The sequence below is a fragment of the Microchirus variegatus genome (genome assembly GCF_963457635.1).
Source record: "Microchirus variegatus genome assembly, chromosome: 2".
Lineage (NCBI taxonomy): Eukaryota > Metazoa > Chordata > Actinopteri > Pleuronectiformes > Soleidae > Microchirus > Microchirus variegatus.
In genome coordinates, this window is record NC_139803.1 from 44,567,682 (window position 1) to 44,581,324 (window position 13,643).

The 13,643-nt window shown below is 37.7% G+C and overlaps 1 protein-coding gene across 2 annotated transcripts in view; it reads left to right on the plus strand.

The window, feature by feature from the left end:
- The window catches only part of dysf (dysferlin, limb girdle muscular dystrophy 2B (autosomal recessive)), an 82,497-nt gene extending 70,947 nt beyond the window's left edge, over positions 1–11,550 (plus strand). For both annotated transcript variants that reach the window (XM_083909925.1, XM_083909926.1), the window contains exons 52-56: positions 168–267; positions 8,514–8,686; positions 9,353–9,462; positions 9,546–9,693; positions 9,810–11,550. In XM_083909925.1, coding sequence (XP_083766051.1) covers positions 168–267; positions 8,514–8,686; positions 9,353–9,462; positions 9,546–9,693; positions 9,810–9,866 — 588 coding nt within the window. In that variant the 3' untranslated portion in view covers positions 9,867–11,550. The remainder of the gene's footprint in view (positions 1–167; positions 268–8,513; positions 8,687–9,352; positions 9,463–9,545; positions 9,694–9,809) is intronic.
- Positions 11,551–13,643: the final 2,093 nt, after the last annotated feature.

The following is a 13,643-nucleotide window of genomic DNA, read 5'->3' on the forward strand; positions in this document are numbered from 1 at the left end:
AAGTTTGTCTTAAAAAGCAGCTCATTATTGTGTCCTCGGTGTAAGAAAAGCTGTGTATATTTTATTTATCTTTATTTATTTGTCCTGACTTGATCATGTTTGGGTGATGTTTGTGTGATGAATGTTTATCAGTGTGTTGTCATGACGACGTCTTTCTCTGACCACAGGAACACTTCTGGAGCGTCGACAAAGGTCAAACCAAAGTTTCTCCTAAACTCATCATGCAGATCTGGGACAACGACAAGTTCTCCTTCGACGACTACCTCGGTAAACCTGAGATTTATTTCAAAATATTCACTACATTTACAAAGAATGTGTTTTTAAACTCAAGTTTAAACCACCGTTATCGTTTTTTTACAGTGTAAACCCTCAGCAAAAAGTAGTTTATTCAAGTGTACTGTATAAAATATAGTGTATAAAAAGTAAACTTCAAGGATCCTGCCTCAGTTTTAGCACTTTGACAGTGAGCTGACTTTCTTCTCGAAAACAAAAAGTATCTCAGAATGACTTGAAATTCACCATCATAATAGTCAGCATCGCCCTGAACAAGGATCTGTTGAAAATATTTGCAAATCTCTCAAGGAATAATTTTAATGAATTTTTGAAAATGAGGAAATTATCAACTTGCCCTGATGCACTTTGACAGTGAGCTGAGTTTCTTCTCGAAAACAAAAAGTATCTCGGAATGACTTGAAATTTACCATCATAATAGTCAGCATCGCCCTGAACAAGGATCAGTTGAAATTTTTTGCTTATCTCTTAAGGAATAATTTTAAAGAATTTTTGAAAATCAGGAAATGATCCATTTGTCCTGATGCACTTTGACAGTGAGCTGAGTTTCTTCAAAAAAACAAAAAGTATCTCGGAATGACTTGGAATTTACCATCATAATAGTCGGCATCGCCCTGAACAAGGATCAGTTGAAAATATTTGCATATCTTTTAAGGAATAATTTTTATGAATTTTTGAAAATGAGGAAATTATCCATTTGCCCTGATGCACTTTGACAGTGAGCTGACTTTCTTCAAAAAAACAAAAAGTATCTCGGAATGACTTGAAATTTACCCTCATAATAGTCGGTGTCGCCCTGAACAAGGATCTGTTGAAAATATTTGCAAACGTCTTAAGGAATAATTTTAATGAATTTTTGAAAATCAGGAAATGATCCATTTGCCCTGATGCACTTTGACAGTGAGCTGACTTTCTTCTCGAAAACAAAAAGTATCTCAGAATGACTTGAAATTTACCACCATAATAGTCGGCATCGCCCTGAACAAGGATCTGTTGAAAATATTTGCAAATCTATTAAGGAATAATTTTAATGAATTTTTGAAAATCAGGAAATGATCCATTTGCCCTGATGCACTTTGACAGTGAGCTGAATTTCTTCAAAAAAACAAAAAGTATCTCGGAATGACTTGAAATTTACCCTCATAATAGTCGGTGTCGCCCTGAACAAGGATCTGTTGAAAATATTTGCAAACGTCTTAAGGAATAATTTTTATGAATTTTTGAAAATCAGGAAATGATCCATTTGCCCTAATGCACTTTGACAGTGAGCTGACTTTCTTCTCGAAAACAAAAAGTATCTCAGAATGACTTGAAATTCATCATCATAATAGTCGGCATCGCCCTGAACAAGGATCTGTTGAAAATATTTGCATATCTTTTAAGGAATAATTTTTATGAATTTTTGAAAATGAGGAAATTATCCATTTGCCCTGATGCACTTTGACAGTGAGCTGACTTTCTTCAAAAAAACAAAAAGTATCTCGGAATGACTTGAAATTTAGCCTCATAATAGTCGACATCACCCTGAACAAGGATCTGTTGAAAATATTTGCAAACGTCTTAAGGAATCATTTTTATGAATTTTTGAAAATCAGGAAATGATCCATTTGCCCTGATGCACTTTGACAGTGAGCTGACTTTCTTCTCAAAAACAAAAAGTATCTCAGAATGACTTGAAATTTACCATCATAATAGTCGGCATCGCCCTGAACAAGGATCTGTTGAAAATATTTGCATATCTTTTAAGGAATAATTTTTATGAATTTTTGAAAATCAGGAAATGATCCATTTGCCCTGATGCACTTTGACAGTGAGCTGACTTTCTTCAAAAAAACAAAAAGTATCTCGGAATGACTTGAAATTCATCATCATAATAGTCGGCATCGCCCTGAACAAGGATCCGTTGAAAATATTTGCATATCTTTTAAGGAATAATTTTTATGAATTTTTGAAAATCAGGAAATATTCCATTTGCCCTGATGCACTTTGACAGTGAGCTGAATTTCTTCAAAAAAACAAAAAGTATCTCGGAATGACTTGAAATTTACCCTCATAATAGTCGGCATCGCCCTGAACAAGGATCTGTTGAAAATATTTGCAAACGTCTTAAGGAATAATTTTTATGAATTTTTGAAAATCATGAAATTATCCATTTGCCCTGATGCACTTTGACAGTGAGCTGACTTTCTTCAAAAAAACAAAAAGTATCTCGGAATGACTTGAAATTCATCATCATAATAGTCGGCATCGCCCTGAACAAGGATCCGTTGAAAATATTTGCATATCTTTTAAGGAATAATTTTTATGAATTTTTGAAAATCAGGAAATATTCCATTTGCCCTGATGCACTTTGACAGTGAGCTGAATTTCTTCAAAAAAAAACAAAAAGTATCTCGGAATGACTTGAAATTTACCCTCATAATAGTCGGCATCGCCCTGAACAAGGATCTGTTGAAAATATTTGCAAACGTCTTAAGGAATAATTTTAATGAATTTTTGAAAATCAGGAAATGATCCATTTGCCCTAATGCACTTTGACAGTGAGCTGACTTTCTTCTCGAAAACAAAAAGTATCTCAGAATGACTTGAAATTTACCATCATAATAGTCGGCATCGCCCTGAACAAGGATCTGTTGAAAATATTTGCATATCTTTTAAGGAATAATTTTTATGAATTTTTGAAAATGAGGAAATTATCCATTTGCCCTGATGCACTTTGACAGTGAGCTGACTTTCTTATCAAAAACAAAAAGTATCTCAGAATGACTTGAAATTTACCATCATAATAGTCGGTGTCGCCCTGAACAAGGATCTGTTGAAAATATTTGCAAACGTCTTAAGGAATAATTTTAATTAATTTTTGAAAATCAGGAAATGATCCATTTGCCCTAATGCACTTTGACAGTGAGCTGACTTTCTTCTCGAAAACAAAAAGTATCTCAGAATGACTTGAAATTCATCATCATAATAGTCGGCATCGCCCTGAACAAGGATCTGTTGAAAATATTTGCATATCTTTTAAGGAATAATTTTTATGAATTTTTGAAAATGAGGAAATTATCCATTTTCCCTGATGCACTTTGACAGTGAGCTGACTTTCTTCAAAAAAACAAAAAGTATCTCGGAATGACTTTAAATTTACCCTCATAATAGTCGGTGTCGCCCTGAACAAGGATCCGTTGAAAATATTTGCATATCTTTTAAGGAATAATTTTTATGAATTTTTGAAAATCAGGAAATGATCCATTTGCCCTGATGCACTTTGACAGTGAGCTGACTTTCTTCAAAAAAACAAAAAGTATCTCGGAATGACTTGAAATTTACCCTCATAATAGTCGGTGTCGCCCTGAACAAGGATCCGTTGAAAATATTTGCATATCTTTTAAGGAATAATTTTTATGAATTTTTGAAAATCAGGAAATGATCCATTTGCCCTGATGCACTTTGACAGTGAGCTGACTTTCTTCAAAAAAACAAAAAGTATCTCGGAATGACTTGAAATTTACCCTCATAATAGTCGACATCACCCTGAACAAGGATCTGTTGAAAATATTTGCAAACGTCTTAAGGAATAATTTTTATGAATTTTTGAAAATCATGAAATTATCCATTTGCCCTGATGCACTTTGACAGTGAGCTGACTTTCTTCTCAAAAACAAAAAGTATCTCAGAATGACTTGAAATTTACCATCATAATAGTCGGCATCGCCCTGAACAAGGATCTGTTGAAAATATTTGCATATCTTTTAAGGAATAATTTTTATGAATTTTTGAAAATCAGGAAATGATCCATTTGCCCTGATGCACTTTGACAGTGAGCTGACTTTCTTCAAAAAAACAAAAAGTATCTCGGAATGACTTGAAATTTACCCTCATAATAGTCGACATCACCCTGAACAAGGATCTGTTGAAAATATTTGCAAACGTCTTAAGGAATAATTTTTATGAATTTTTGAAAATCATGAAATTATCCATTTGCCCTGATGCACTTTGACAGTGAGCTGACTTTCTTCTCAAAAACAAAAAGTATCTCAGAATGACTTGAAATTTACCATCATAATAGTCGGCATCGCCCTGAACAAGGATCTGTTGAAAATATTTGCATATCTTTTAAGGAATAATTTTTATGAATTTTTGAAAATCAGGAAATATTCCATTTGCCCTGATGCACTTTGACAGTGAGCTGAATTTCTTCAAAAAAACAAAAAGTATCTCGGAATGACTTGAAATTTACCCTCATAATAGTCGGTGTCGCCCTGAACAAGGATCTGTTGAAAATATTTGCAAACGTCTTAAGGAATAATTTAAATGAATTTTTGAAAATCAGGAAATGATCCATTTGCCCTAATGCACTTTGACAGTGAGCTGACTTTCTTCTCGAAAACAAAAAGTATCTCAGAATGACTTGAAATTTACCATCATAATAGTCGGCATCGCCCTGAACAAGGATCTGTTGAAAATATTTGCATATCTTTTAAGGAATAATTTTTATGAATTTTTGAAAATGAGGAAATTATCCATTTGCCCTGATGCACTTTGACAGTGAGCTGACTTTCTTCTCAAAAACAAAAAGTATCTCGGAATGACTTGAAATTCATCATCATAATAGTCGGCATCGCCCTGAACAAGGATCCGTTGAAAATATTTGCATATCTTTTAAGGAATAATTTTTATGAATTTTTGAAAATCAGGAAATATTCCATTTGCCCTGATGCACTTTGACAGTGAGCTGAATTTCTTCAAAAAAACAAAAAGTATCTCGGAATGACTTGAAATTTACCCTCATAATAGTCGGCATCGCCCTGAACAAGGATCTGTTGAAAATATTTGCAAACGTCTTAAGGAATAATTTTAATGAATTTTTGAAAATCAGGAAATGATCCATTTGCCCTAATGCACTTTGACAGTGAGCTGACTTTCTTCTCGAAAACAAAAAGTATCTCAGAATGACTTGAAATTTACCATCATAATAGTCGGCATCGCCCTGAACAAGGATCTGTTGAAAATATTTGCATATCTTTTAAGGAATAATTTTTATGAATTTTTGAAAATGAGGAAATTATCCATTTGCCCTGATGCACTTTGACAGTGAGCTGACTTTCTTATCAAAAACAAAAAGTATCTCAGAATGACTTGAAATTTACCATCATAATAGTCGGTGTCGCCCTGAACAAGGATCTGTTGAAAATATTTGCAAACGTCTTAAGGAATAATTTTAATTAATTTTTGAAAATCAGGAAATGATCCATTTGCCCTAATGCACTTTGACAGTGAGCTGACTTTCTTCTCGAAAACAAAAAGTATCTCAGAATGACTTGAAATTCATCATCATAATAGTCGGCATCGCCCTGAACAAGGATCTGTTGAAAATATTTGCATATCTTTTAAGGAATAATTTTTATGAATTTTTGAAAATGAGGAAATTATCCATTTTCCCTGATGCACTTTGACAGTGAGCTGACTTTCTTCAAAAAAACAAAAAGTATCTCGGAATGACTTGAAATTTACCCTCATAATAGTCGGTGTCGCCCTGAACAAGGATCCGTTGAAAATATTTGCATATCTTTTAAGGAATAATTTTTATGAATTTTTGAAAATCAGGAAATGATCCATTTGCCCTGATGCACTTTGACAGTGAGCTGACTTTCTTCAAAAAAACAAAAAGTATCTCGGAATGACTTGAAATTTACCCTCATAATAGTCGACATCACCCTGAACAAGGATCTGTTGAAAATATTTGCAAACGTCTTAAGGAATAATTTTTATGAATTTTTGAAAATCATGAAATTATCCATTTGCCCTGATGCACTTTGACAGTGAGCTGACTTTCTTCTCAAAAACAAAAAGTATCTCAGAATGACTTGAAATTTACCATCATAATAGTCGGCATCGCCCTGAACAAGGATCTGTTGAAAATATTTGCATATCTTTTAAGGAATAATTTTTATGAATTTTTGAAAATCAGGAAATATTCCATTTGCCCTGATGCACTTTGACAGTGAGCTGAATTTCTTCAAAAAAACAAAAAGTATCTCGGAATGACTTGAAATTTACCCTCATAATAGTCGGTGTCGCCCTGAACAAGGATCTGTTGAAAATATTTGCAAACGTCTTAAGGAATAATTTAAATGAATTTTTGAAAATCAGGAAATGATCCATTTGCCCTAATGCACTTTGACAGTGAGCTGACTTTCTTCTCGAAAACAAAAAGTATCTCAGAATGACTTGAAATTTACCATCATAATAGTCGGCATCGCCCTGAACAAGGATCTGTTGAAAATATTTGCATATCTTTTAAGGAATAATTTTTATGAATTTTTGAAAATGAGGAAATTATCCATTTGCCCTGATGCACTTTGACAGTGAGCTGACTTTCTTCTCAAAAACAAAAAGTATCTCAGAATGACTTGAAATTTACCATCATAATAGTCGGCATCGCCCTGAACAAGGATCTGTTGAAAATATTTGCATATCTTTTAAGGAATAATTTTTATGAATTTTTGAAAATCAGGAAATGATCCATTTGCCCTGATGCACTTTGACAGTGAGCTGAATTTCTTCAAAAAAACAAAAAGTATCTCGGAATGACTTGAAATTTACCATCATAATAGTCGACATCGCCTTGAACAAGGATCTGTTGAAAATATTTGCAAACGTCTTAAGGAATAATTTTTATGAATTTTTGAAATTCAGGAAATGATCCTTTTGCCCAGATGTTTGACAGCAATAAAAATAAGTATACTCGTAGTACTTACTTACTTCGAGTATAAACTACTTGAGGATAAGCCACAAAAGAAGACATGTTTATACTTATTTAACACTTGAAACTTCATTAAACAAAAAATATGTTTGTTTTTTTATTCATTTAGCAACAAAAAAGTATTTTTAAAGCACAATTTTCAGCTAAGATTTAAAAAACGACATGAATTTCTGTTTTCAGAAGTTTGTTCTGAACGTCCACAAAAGACTTTTTAAGTTGTAGGAGGTTTTCTTTTTCTTTTTTTACCCATAATTCCCGGCACAGCATTAAACATGTGACGTCTCCACAGACAAATGACTGTGATAACATTGATCTTTACAATTACTGCTCCTCCAGTTCCACTGACTCGGCACTTTTGGCCTCGTCCAGACTCAAGCTGTCAAAATTCTGCCTTTCCTTTTTCGCCGCTGACGCTTCCTCCTAAGCCCCGCCCCCCTTTAAAATAACTCGCCACAGCTGCTCTCGTCTTTCACTCTGATGAAGAAGAAGAAGAAGAAGAAGAAATAGAATTCACCGGCGTCTCGCTCTCACGGCGGCCATTTCCTCCTTCAGTCTGCGGGTGTCGCCACCTCAAAGCATTTTTCCCATACCTGTCCGTCTTCGGCTCGTCAGCTCGGACACGTTTGGACTTCCTGTGCGCAGCGAGCGTCGCTCTGGAGGAAACGTCTCGAACCAGAGGCACGTGGGAATTTGTTCTGAGACTCTGAACGCTGGTGAAAACGGATGAATATTGGTGAACAAGTTTAGAAAATAAGGCTCATGCGTAAGAGGTGGTGCAAAATGGCTCTGTAGCGCCCTCAAAGGTGGAACCCGGTAGGACAAAGCCGAAACTAAGTTGCGCCAAATTTCACGAAACTTGGTGGAAACATGTCTCAGTCCAAGACGAACAAAAAAGTCTATTGAGACAATGGCGTCAACGCAACAGGAAGTCGGCCATTTATAATTGAATTTGGCGTCCATCTTGGCGATTTGCACATTTCGTAAATGAACGTACTTCTCCGCGCTCGTACCGACATAAAAAAAATGTGTCAATTTGTATTCGACACATCAAAGATGTAATGTTACCAAAAGGTGCAGATGTAAAAGGGGCGGGGCCAAGGTGACCATTGGAACTGCAACCGTTCGCCACAGAACAGGAAGTGACCTGTAACTTCGCCTTACATCGACCGATCTGCTCAAACTTCGTACGTGAGATTAGAGACCCGGCCAGAAAACATCAGCACATGGAAACTAAGTGAAGGGCATAGCGCCACCTGGTGGCTTTAATTTTATTTTGATATATATATATATATCAAAACAAGCACTTTTATTTTGAAATTCTGTGAAATACTGTCATAAATAAACGTATATTTGTACAATTCATGATATTATGTATCAATGTTAGTGGACACCTTTAGTCTTGGTAACCATGGGTTGACGTTGTCCTCTCTTGTCATGTGACCTGTGACCTCTGACCCCTCAGGTCACCTGGTGATGGACCTGAACCACATGCTACGTCCTGCTAAGTCAGCAGAGAAGTGTGACCTTGGTCTTCTGGTTCAGCCTCAGGAGAAACTGGTGTCTCTGTTTGAGCAGAAGACGGTGAGAGGATGGTGGCCATGCAGCTGTGAGGAGAACGGGGAGAAGATCATCGCTGTGAGTCCACACACACAGACACACAACAGAGAGACACACAACAGAGACACAATTCACACACAGACACACAACAGAGAGACACAACACACCCACAGACACACACACAGACACACCACAAGAGAGACACACAGAGACACACAACAGAGAGACACACAGAGACACACAACACACAGACATACAACAGAGACACAACACACACACAGACACACAACAGAGAGACACAACACAACACACAACATAGACACAGACACACATACAGAGATACAACACAACTGAGACACACAGAGACACACACACATATACGCACACAACGCATATACACGCACACGACAAAGATGCACATACAACAGACGCACACAACAAAGACACACACACGCAACACACACACAACAAAGACAAACGCCCACACAACACACACAACAAAGACACACACACACAACAAAGACAAACACACACTCACACACAACAAAGACAAACACACCCACAACACACACACATATACGCACAATACACACACACACAAACGCCAAAGACACACACACACTCACAACACAAGACAGACACACACAACACACATATACACACAACATATACACACACACACAACACACACTCACTCACACACACACACCCTAACCCTTACGTCCATGCTTGTGTCTGTTTCAGGGGAAGGTGGAGATGTCTCTGGAGATCCTGACGGAGCAGGAACATGAAGAACGTCCGGCCGGACTCGGCAGAGATGAACCCAACATGAACCCACACCTGGAGGAACCTCAGTGAGACACACACACACACAGACACACACTGACACACACACACACACACACACACTAACAGTCTCCTCCTCTTCCTCCTCCAGTCGTCCTGAGACGTCCTTCCTCTGGTTCTCGTCTCCTTATAAGACGCTGAGGTTCATCCTGTGGAGACGTTTTAAATGGGCCATCATCCTCTTCATCATCCTCTTCTTCGTCTTCCTCTTCTTGGGCGTCTTCCTCTACTCCTTCCCTGTGAGTTTGAGCTTCAATTAACTTTGTGGTCTGTGAAGGCCACCGTAGTTTCTCTGAGGTAATGTGTGCTCTTCTTCTTCCTCTTCCTCTTCCTCTTCCTCTTCTTCCTCCTGCAGAACTACGCTGCGATGAAGATGGTTGGACCGTTTGGACCAGCGAAGACGTCTCTGTGAAGACGAAGAGTTTGAAGAAGTTTGTTGTTGTTGTTGTCGTCGTCGTCGTCTTCACAGAAGTTGTTAATGAACACGTGTGACCTCACTCTGACTCTGTGTGTGTGTGTGTGTGTGTGTGTGTGTGTGTGTGTGTGAGTGATCTCAGCAGGCGTCTTCCTCATCATCATCATCCTCTTCGTCCTCGCTCTCGTGTCGTCGTCACTTTCATCTTCGCTCCAACTCGACCTAAATTTAAATTTAAATTTTTAAAGAAGAGAATTCTTTCTCTTTGATGTTTGTTTTTTTCCTCCTGCTGTTTCTCTGCGTCGTTTCAAAATCTCTAAACTTTATCGTTCACAAGTCTGTTTGAAAAAAAAAGAAAACAACCCTCAGAGTCACATGATTAATCACACACACACACACAGAGACACACAACACACACACGGAGACACAACACACACACACACAGAGACACACAACACAGAGACACACAACACAGAGACACATATACGACAAAGACACGCACACAACACACATACACACATAACAGAGACACAGACACACACACACAGACACACACACACAGACACACACACACACACACACACACACACACACACACAGAAAGCCTCAGAGTCACATGACTCATCAGTTTCCTCTCACAGTTCAGCAGGTTAAGTCTTGGATTTGTTCGTGTTGATCTTTGGATTTGAGTTTTATTATGATGGAGGCTGATAAGAACACACACACACACACACACACACACAGAGACACACAACACACACACACAGTGTGTGAAGAAACACGTGATAAAAACAAACAGCTGCTGTTAAAAAAGACATGAAGAAGAAAAAAGACGTCAATAATCGCCCTCTCTTTTCTCTGCTGCTAAAAATAATAAAATAAACAGCAACTTTGTTCTAAAACAAATCCATACAGTTGTCGAGCGCTAATACGTAAATAACCACTAGTGGTCGCAGTCGAGCTCACCAGCAGGTCAAAGAATCACTTATCGACGCTCTCGTCGACGTCGTTCCTCGTTATTTGCTGCGACTGTTGAGGTTGTGACGTTAGCGCTTGTTTATCGTAGTATTAACATCGCAAGTGGAAAGTTTCTGATTTCTAATATTTCGATTTAGTCGTACGGGATTCACAATTGTTTATTTTCTCTCAGGAAAACCTTACGTTAGCATTAGCTTAGCATCTCGACTCTCCCGCGTAAACCGTTGCGCGTCGTGCTAAACACTTCCCATTTACGTTGTCAGGCTGAATGTTGCATACTGCACCTTTAAATATGATATGAAAAATAGACAAATTATGAAAAGAAAACGTTAACAGCGTCAGTTATTTCTATTTTATTTGAATATTTTGTGCCTTGTAGTTTGGAACAGCTTTAAAGTGATGTAGAGGAAGGCTTTTATTCTGAAAATCCTGCCTTCATGCTGCAACTATGACTCGACACTGTTTTATTTTTTTGTCTTTAAACTCAACGTGCCTTTAGCTTTTAGCTTCACTGCTAACGTGTACAGAAACGCTGACTCATCACTCAGCTTTAACACTAACACACAAGTATTTAATTTGTCACTTTAAATCTCACACTGGAGACAAAACACTGAATAAACATTAATAAACGTGACGTGTTGTTTATGTGTAAACAACAGTTATTGTTGTTATTGTGTTGTCAATTAAAGTGCATTTGAATCAGGTTGTGGTGTCTTTATTTCATTAAAAAAAAAAAAACTCAAACATTATTGTAAAAAATAATTAAATAATTAATTTAATTAAATAATTTCTCCATTGTTTTACTCACAAACACAACATGCGTCTAATGTTTAGATTCAGTGACATAAATATCGTTATTATCACTTTTATTGGCGCTGATTTATCCCCAAAAAACGTAAAGAATCGTCAGCTAAAGAAAATGGATGCCAGGTGAGCTCGTACAAGCTAACTTCCTGTTTACACCGGAAGTGAAGTGCGAATGAGCTGAAGCTTCGAAATGAAAAGGATTAGCATGAAAAAGAACAAGAAACAGTAAGTGAAAATGTTTCTTAGAGATAAATGTGTCGGTGTTAAGAAACGGTGAGAAGAAGTGAACGAAGTGAAGCTAAAGTATAGCTTTTAAAGAGAGAAAACGAGCTAAAACGGTAGAATTTAAATTAAGTAAACTGGAGCTAAAACGGTAGCATTTAAACTGGAGCTAAAACGGTAGCATTCAAAGTGAAAAAAAACTGGCACTAAAACAGTGTTTAAAGTGAATAAACTGGAGCTAAAACAAGACTTTGAGGTAAACAAACTCCAGCTAAAATATATCTTTTAAACTGGATCTAAAACAGTTGCTTTTAAAAGGAAACAACTGGCACTAAAACATCATTTAAAGTGAATATACTGGAGCTAAAACACAGACTAAAGTGAATAAACTCCTGCTAAAACATAGCACTTAAAATGGAGCTAAAACGGTAGCATTTAAAATAAAAAAAACTGGTGCTAAAACATATTTAAAGTCAATAAACTGGAGCTAAAAATGTGTAGCATGAAGCTAAAACTCTTCATAACCAGATTCAAAACAAAAAGAGTGAATATTTGAGCGACGCTGTGATAATAATATAGATGTAATTTCTGCTCTTTGAGCTGAGAAAACTCTTGGTCAGGAGGTCAGAGGTCACGTCTGAAGCTACATGATCTCAGTTTGAGGTCAATTATTTTACTGGATGGTTTGATTTGGCGTCTCCGTGGGTAATTTGGGCCGAGGCTCCAGCGAGCTGCGTTGGTTTTGGTCGAGGTTCAGCTCGTAAAGATTCTTGTGAAAACGGCCACCTACTGTTCACCGATCACTTTTTAATTAGGTGTCAGGAAAACGTTGTTTTTAAAACTGATAACTGTGTGTGTGTGTGTGTGTGTGTGTGTGCGTGCTGCGTTCACTGACCTCGCTGCAAACCCACAGTGAAGTGAAAACTCACTTTGATCGATTCGTCTATGGAGCGCCCAAATTATTACTTTGCTTTCCCACCTCTTCCTCATCTCTTCTCCTCCTCCTCCTCATCCCTCTTTCCTCTTCTTCTTCTTCATGCTCTCTTTCTCGAGGGTGTTGTTATGGTCAACGTGAACTGCAGGTGAACCTCTGACCACTGTATACGTGTGTGTGGGCTGTGGTCTGTCTTCACTTTTCTCTCTTTCATTTTCTTTGACCTTCACTCCATCACCTCCTCCTGCTGCTCCTCAGACTCAGTAAAAACATGGCTGCCACACAAGGAAAAACAGAAATTAGCCTCGTAACAAAAGACTCGGCTGATTAAAATCTACTCTCCGACACCAAAGTCACTCACTCTCCCACACCAAAGTCACTCACTCTCTCACACCAAAGTCACTCACTCTCCCACACCAAAGTCACTCACTCTCCCACACCAAAGTCACTCACTCTCTCACACCAAAGTCACTCACTCTCCCACACCAAAGTCACTCACTCTCCCACACCAAAGTCACTCACTCTCCCACACCTAAGTCACTCACTCTCTCACACCATAGTCACTCACTCTCCCACACCAAAGTCACTCACTCTCCCACACCAAAGTCACTCACTCACTCTCTCACACCAAAGTCACTCACTCTCCCACACCAAAGTCACTCACTCTCCCACACCAAAGTCACTCACTCTCCCACACCAAAGTCACTCACTCTCCCACACCAAAGTCACTCACTCTCCGACACCAAAGTCACTCACTCTCCCACACCAAAGTCACTCACTCTCCCACACCAAAGTCACTCACTCTCCCACACCAAAGTCAGTCACTCACTCTC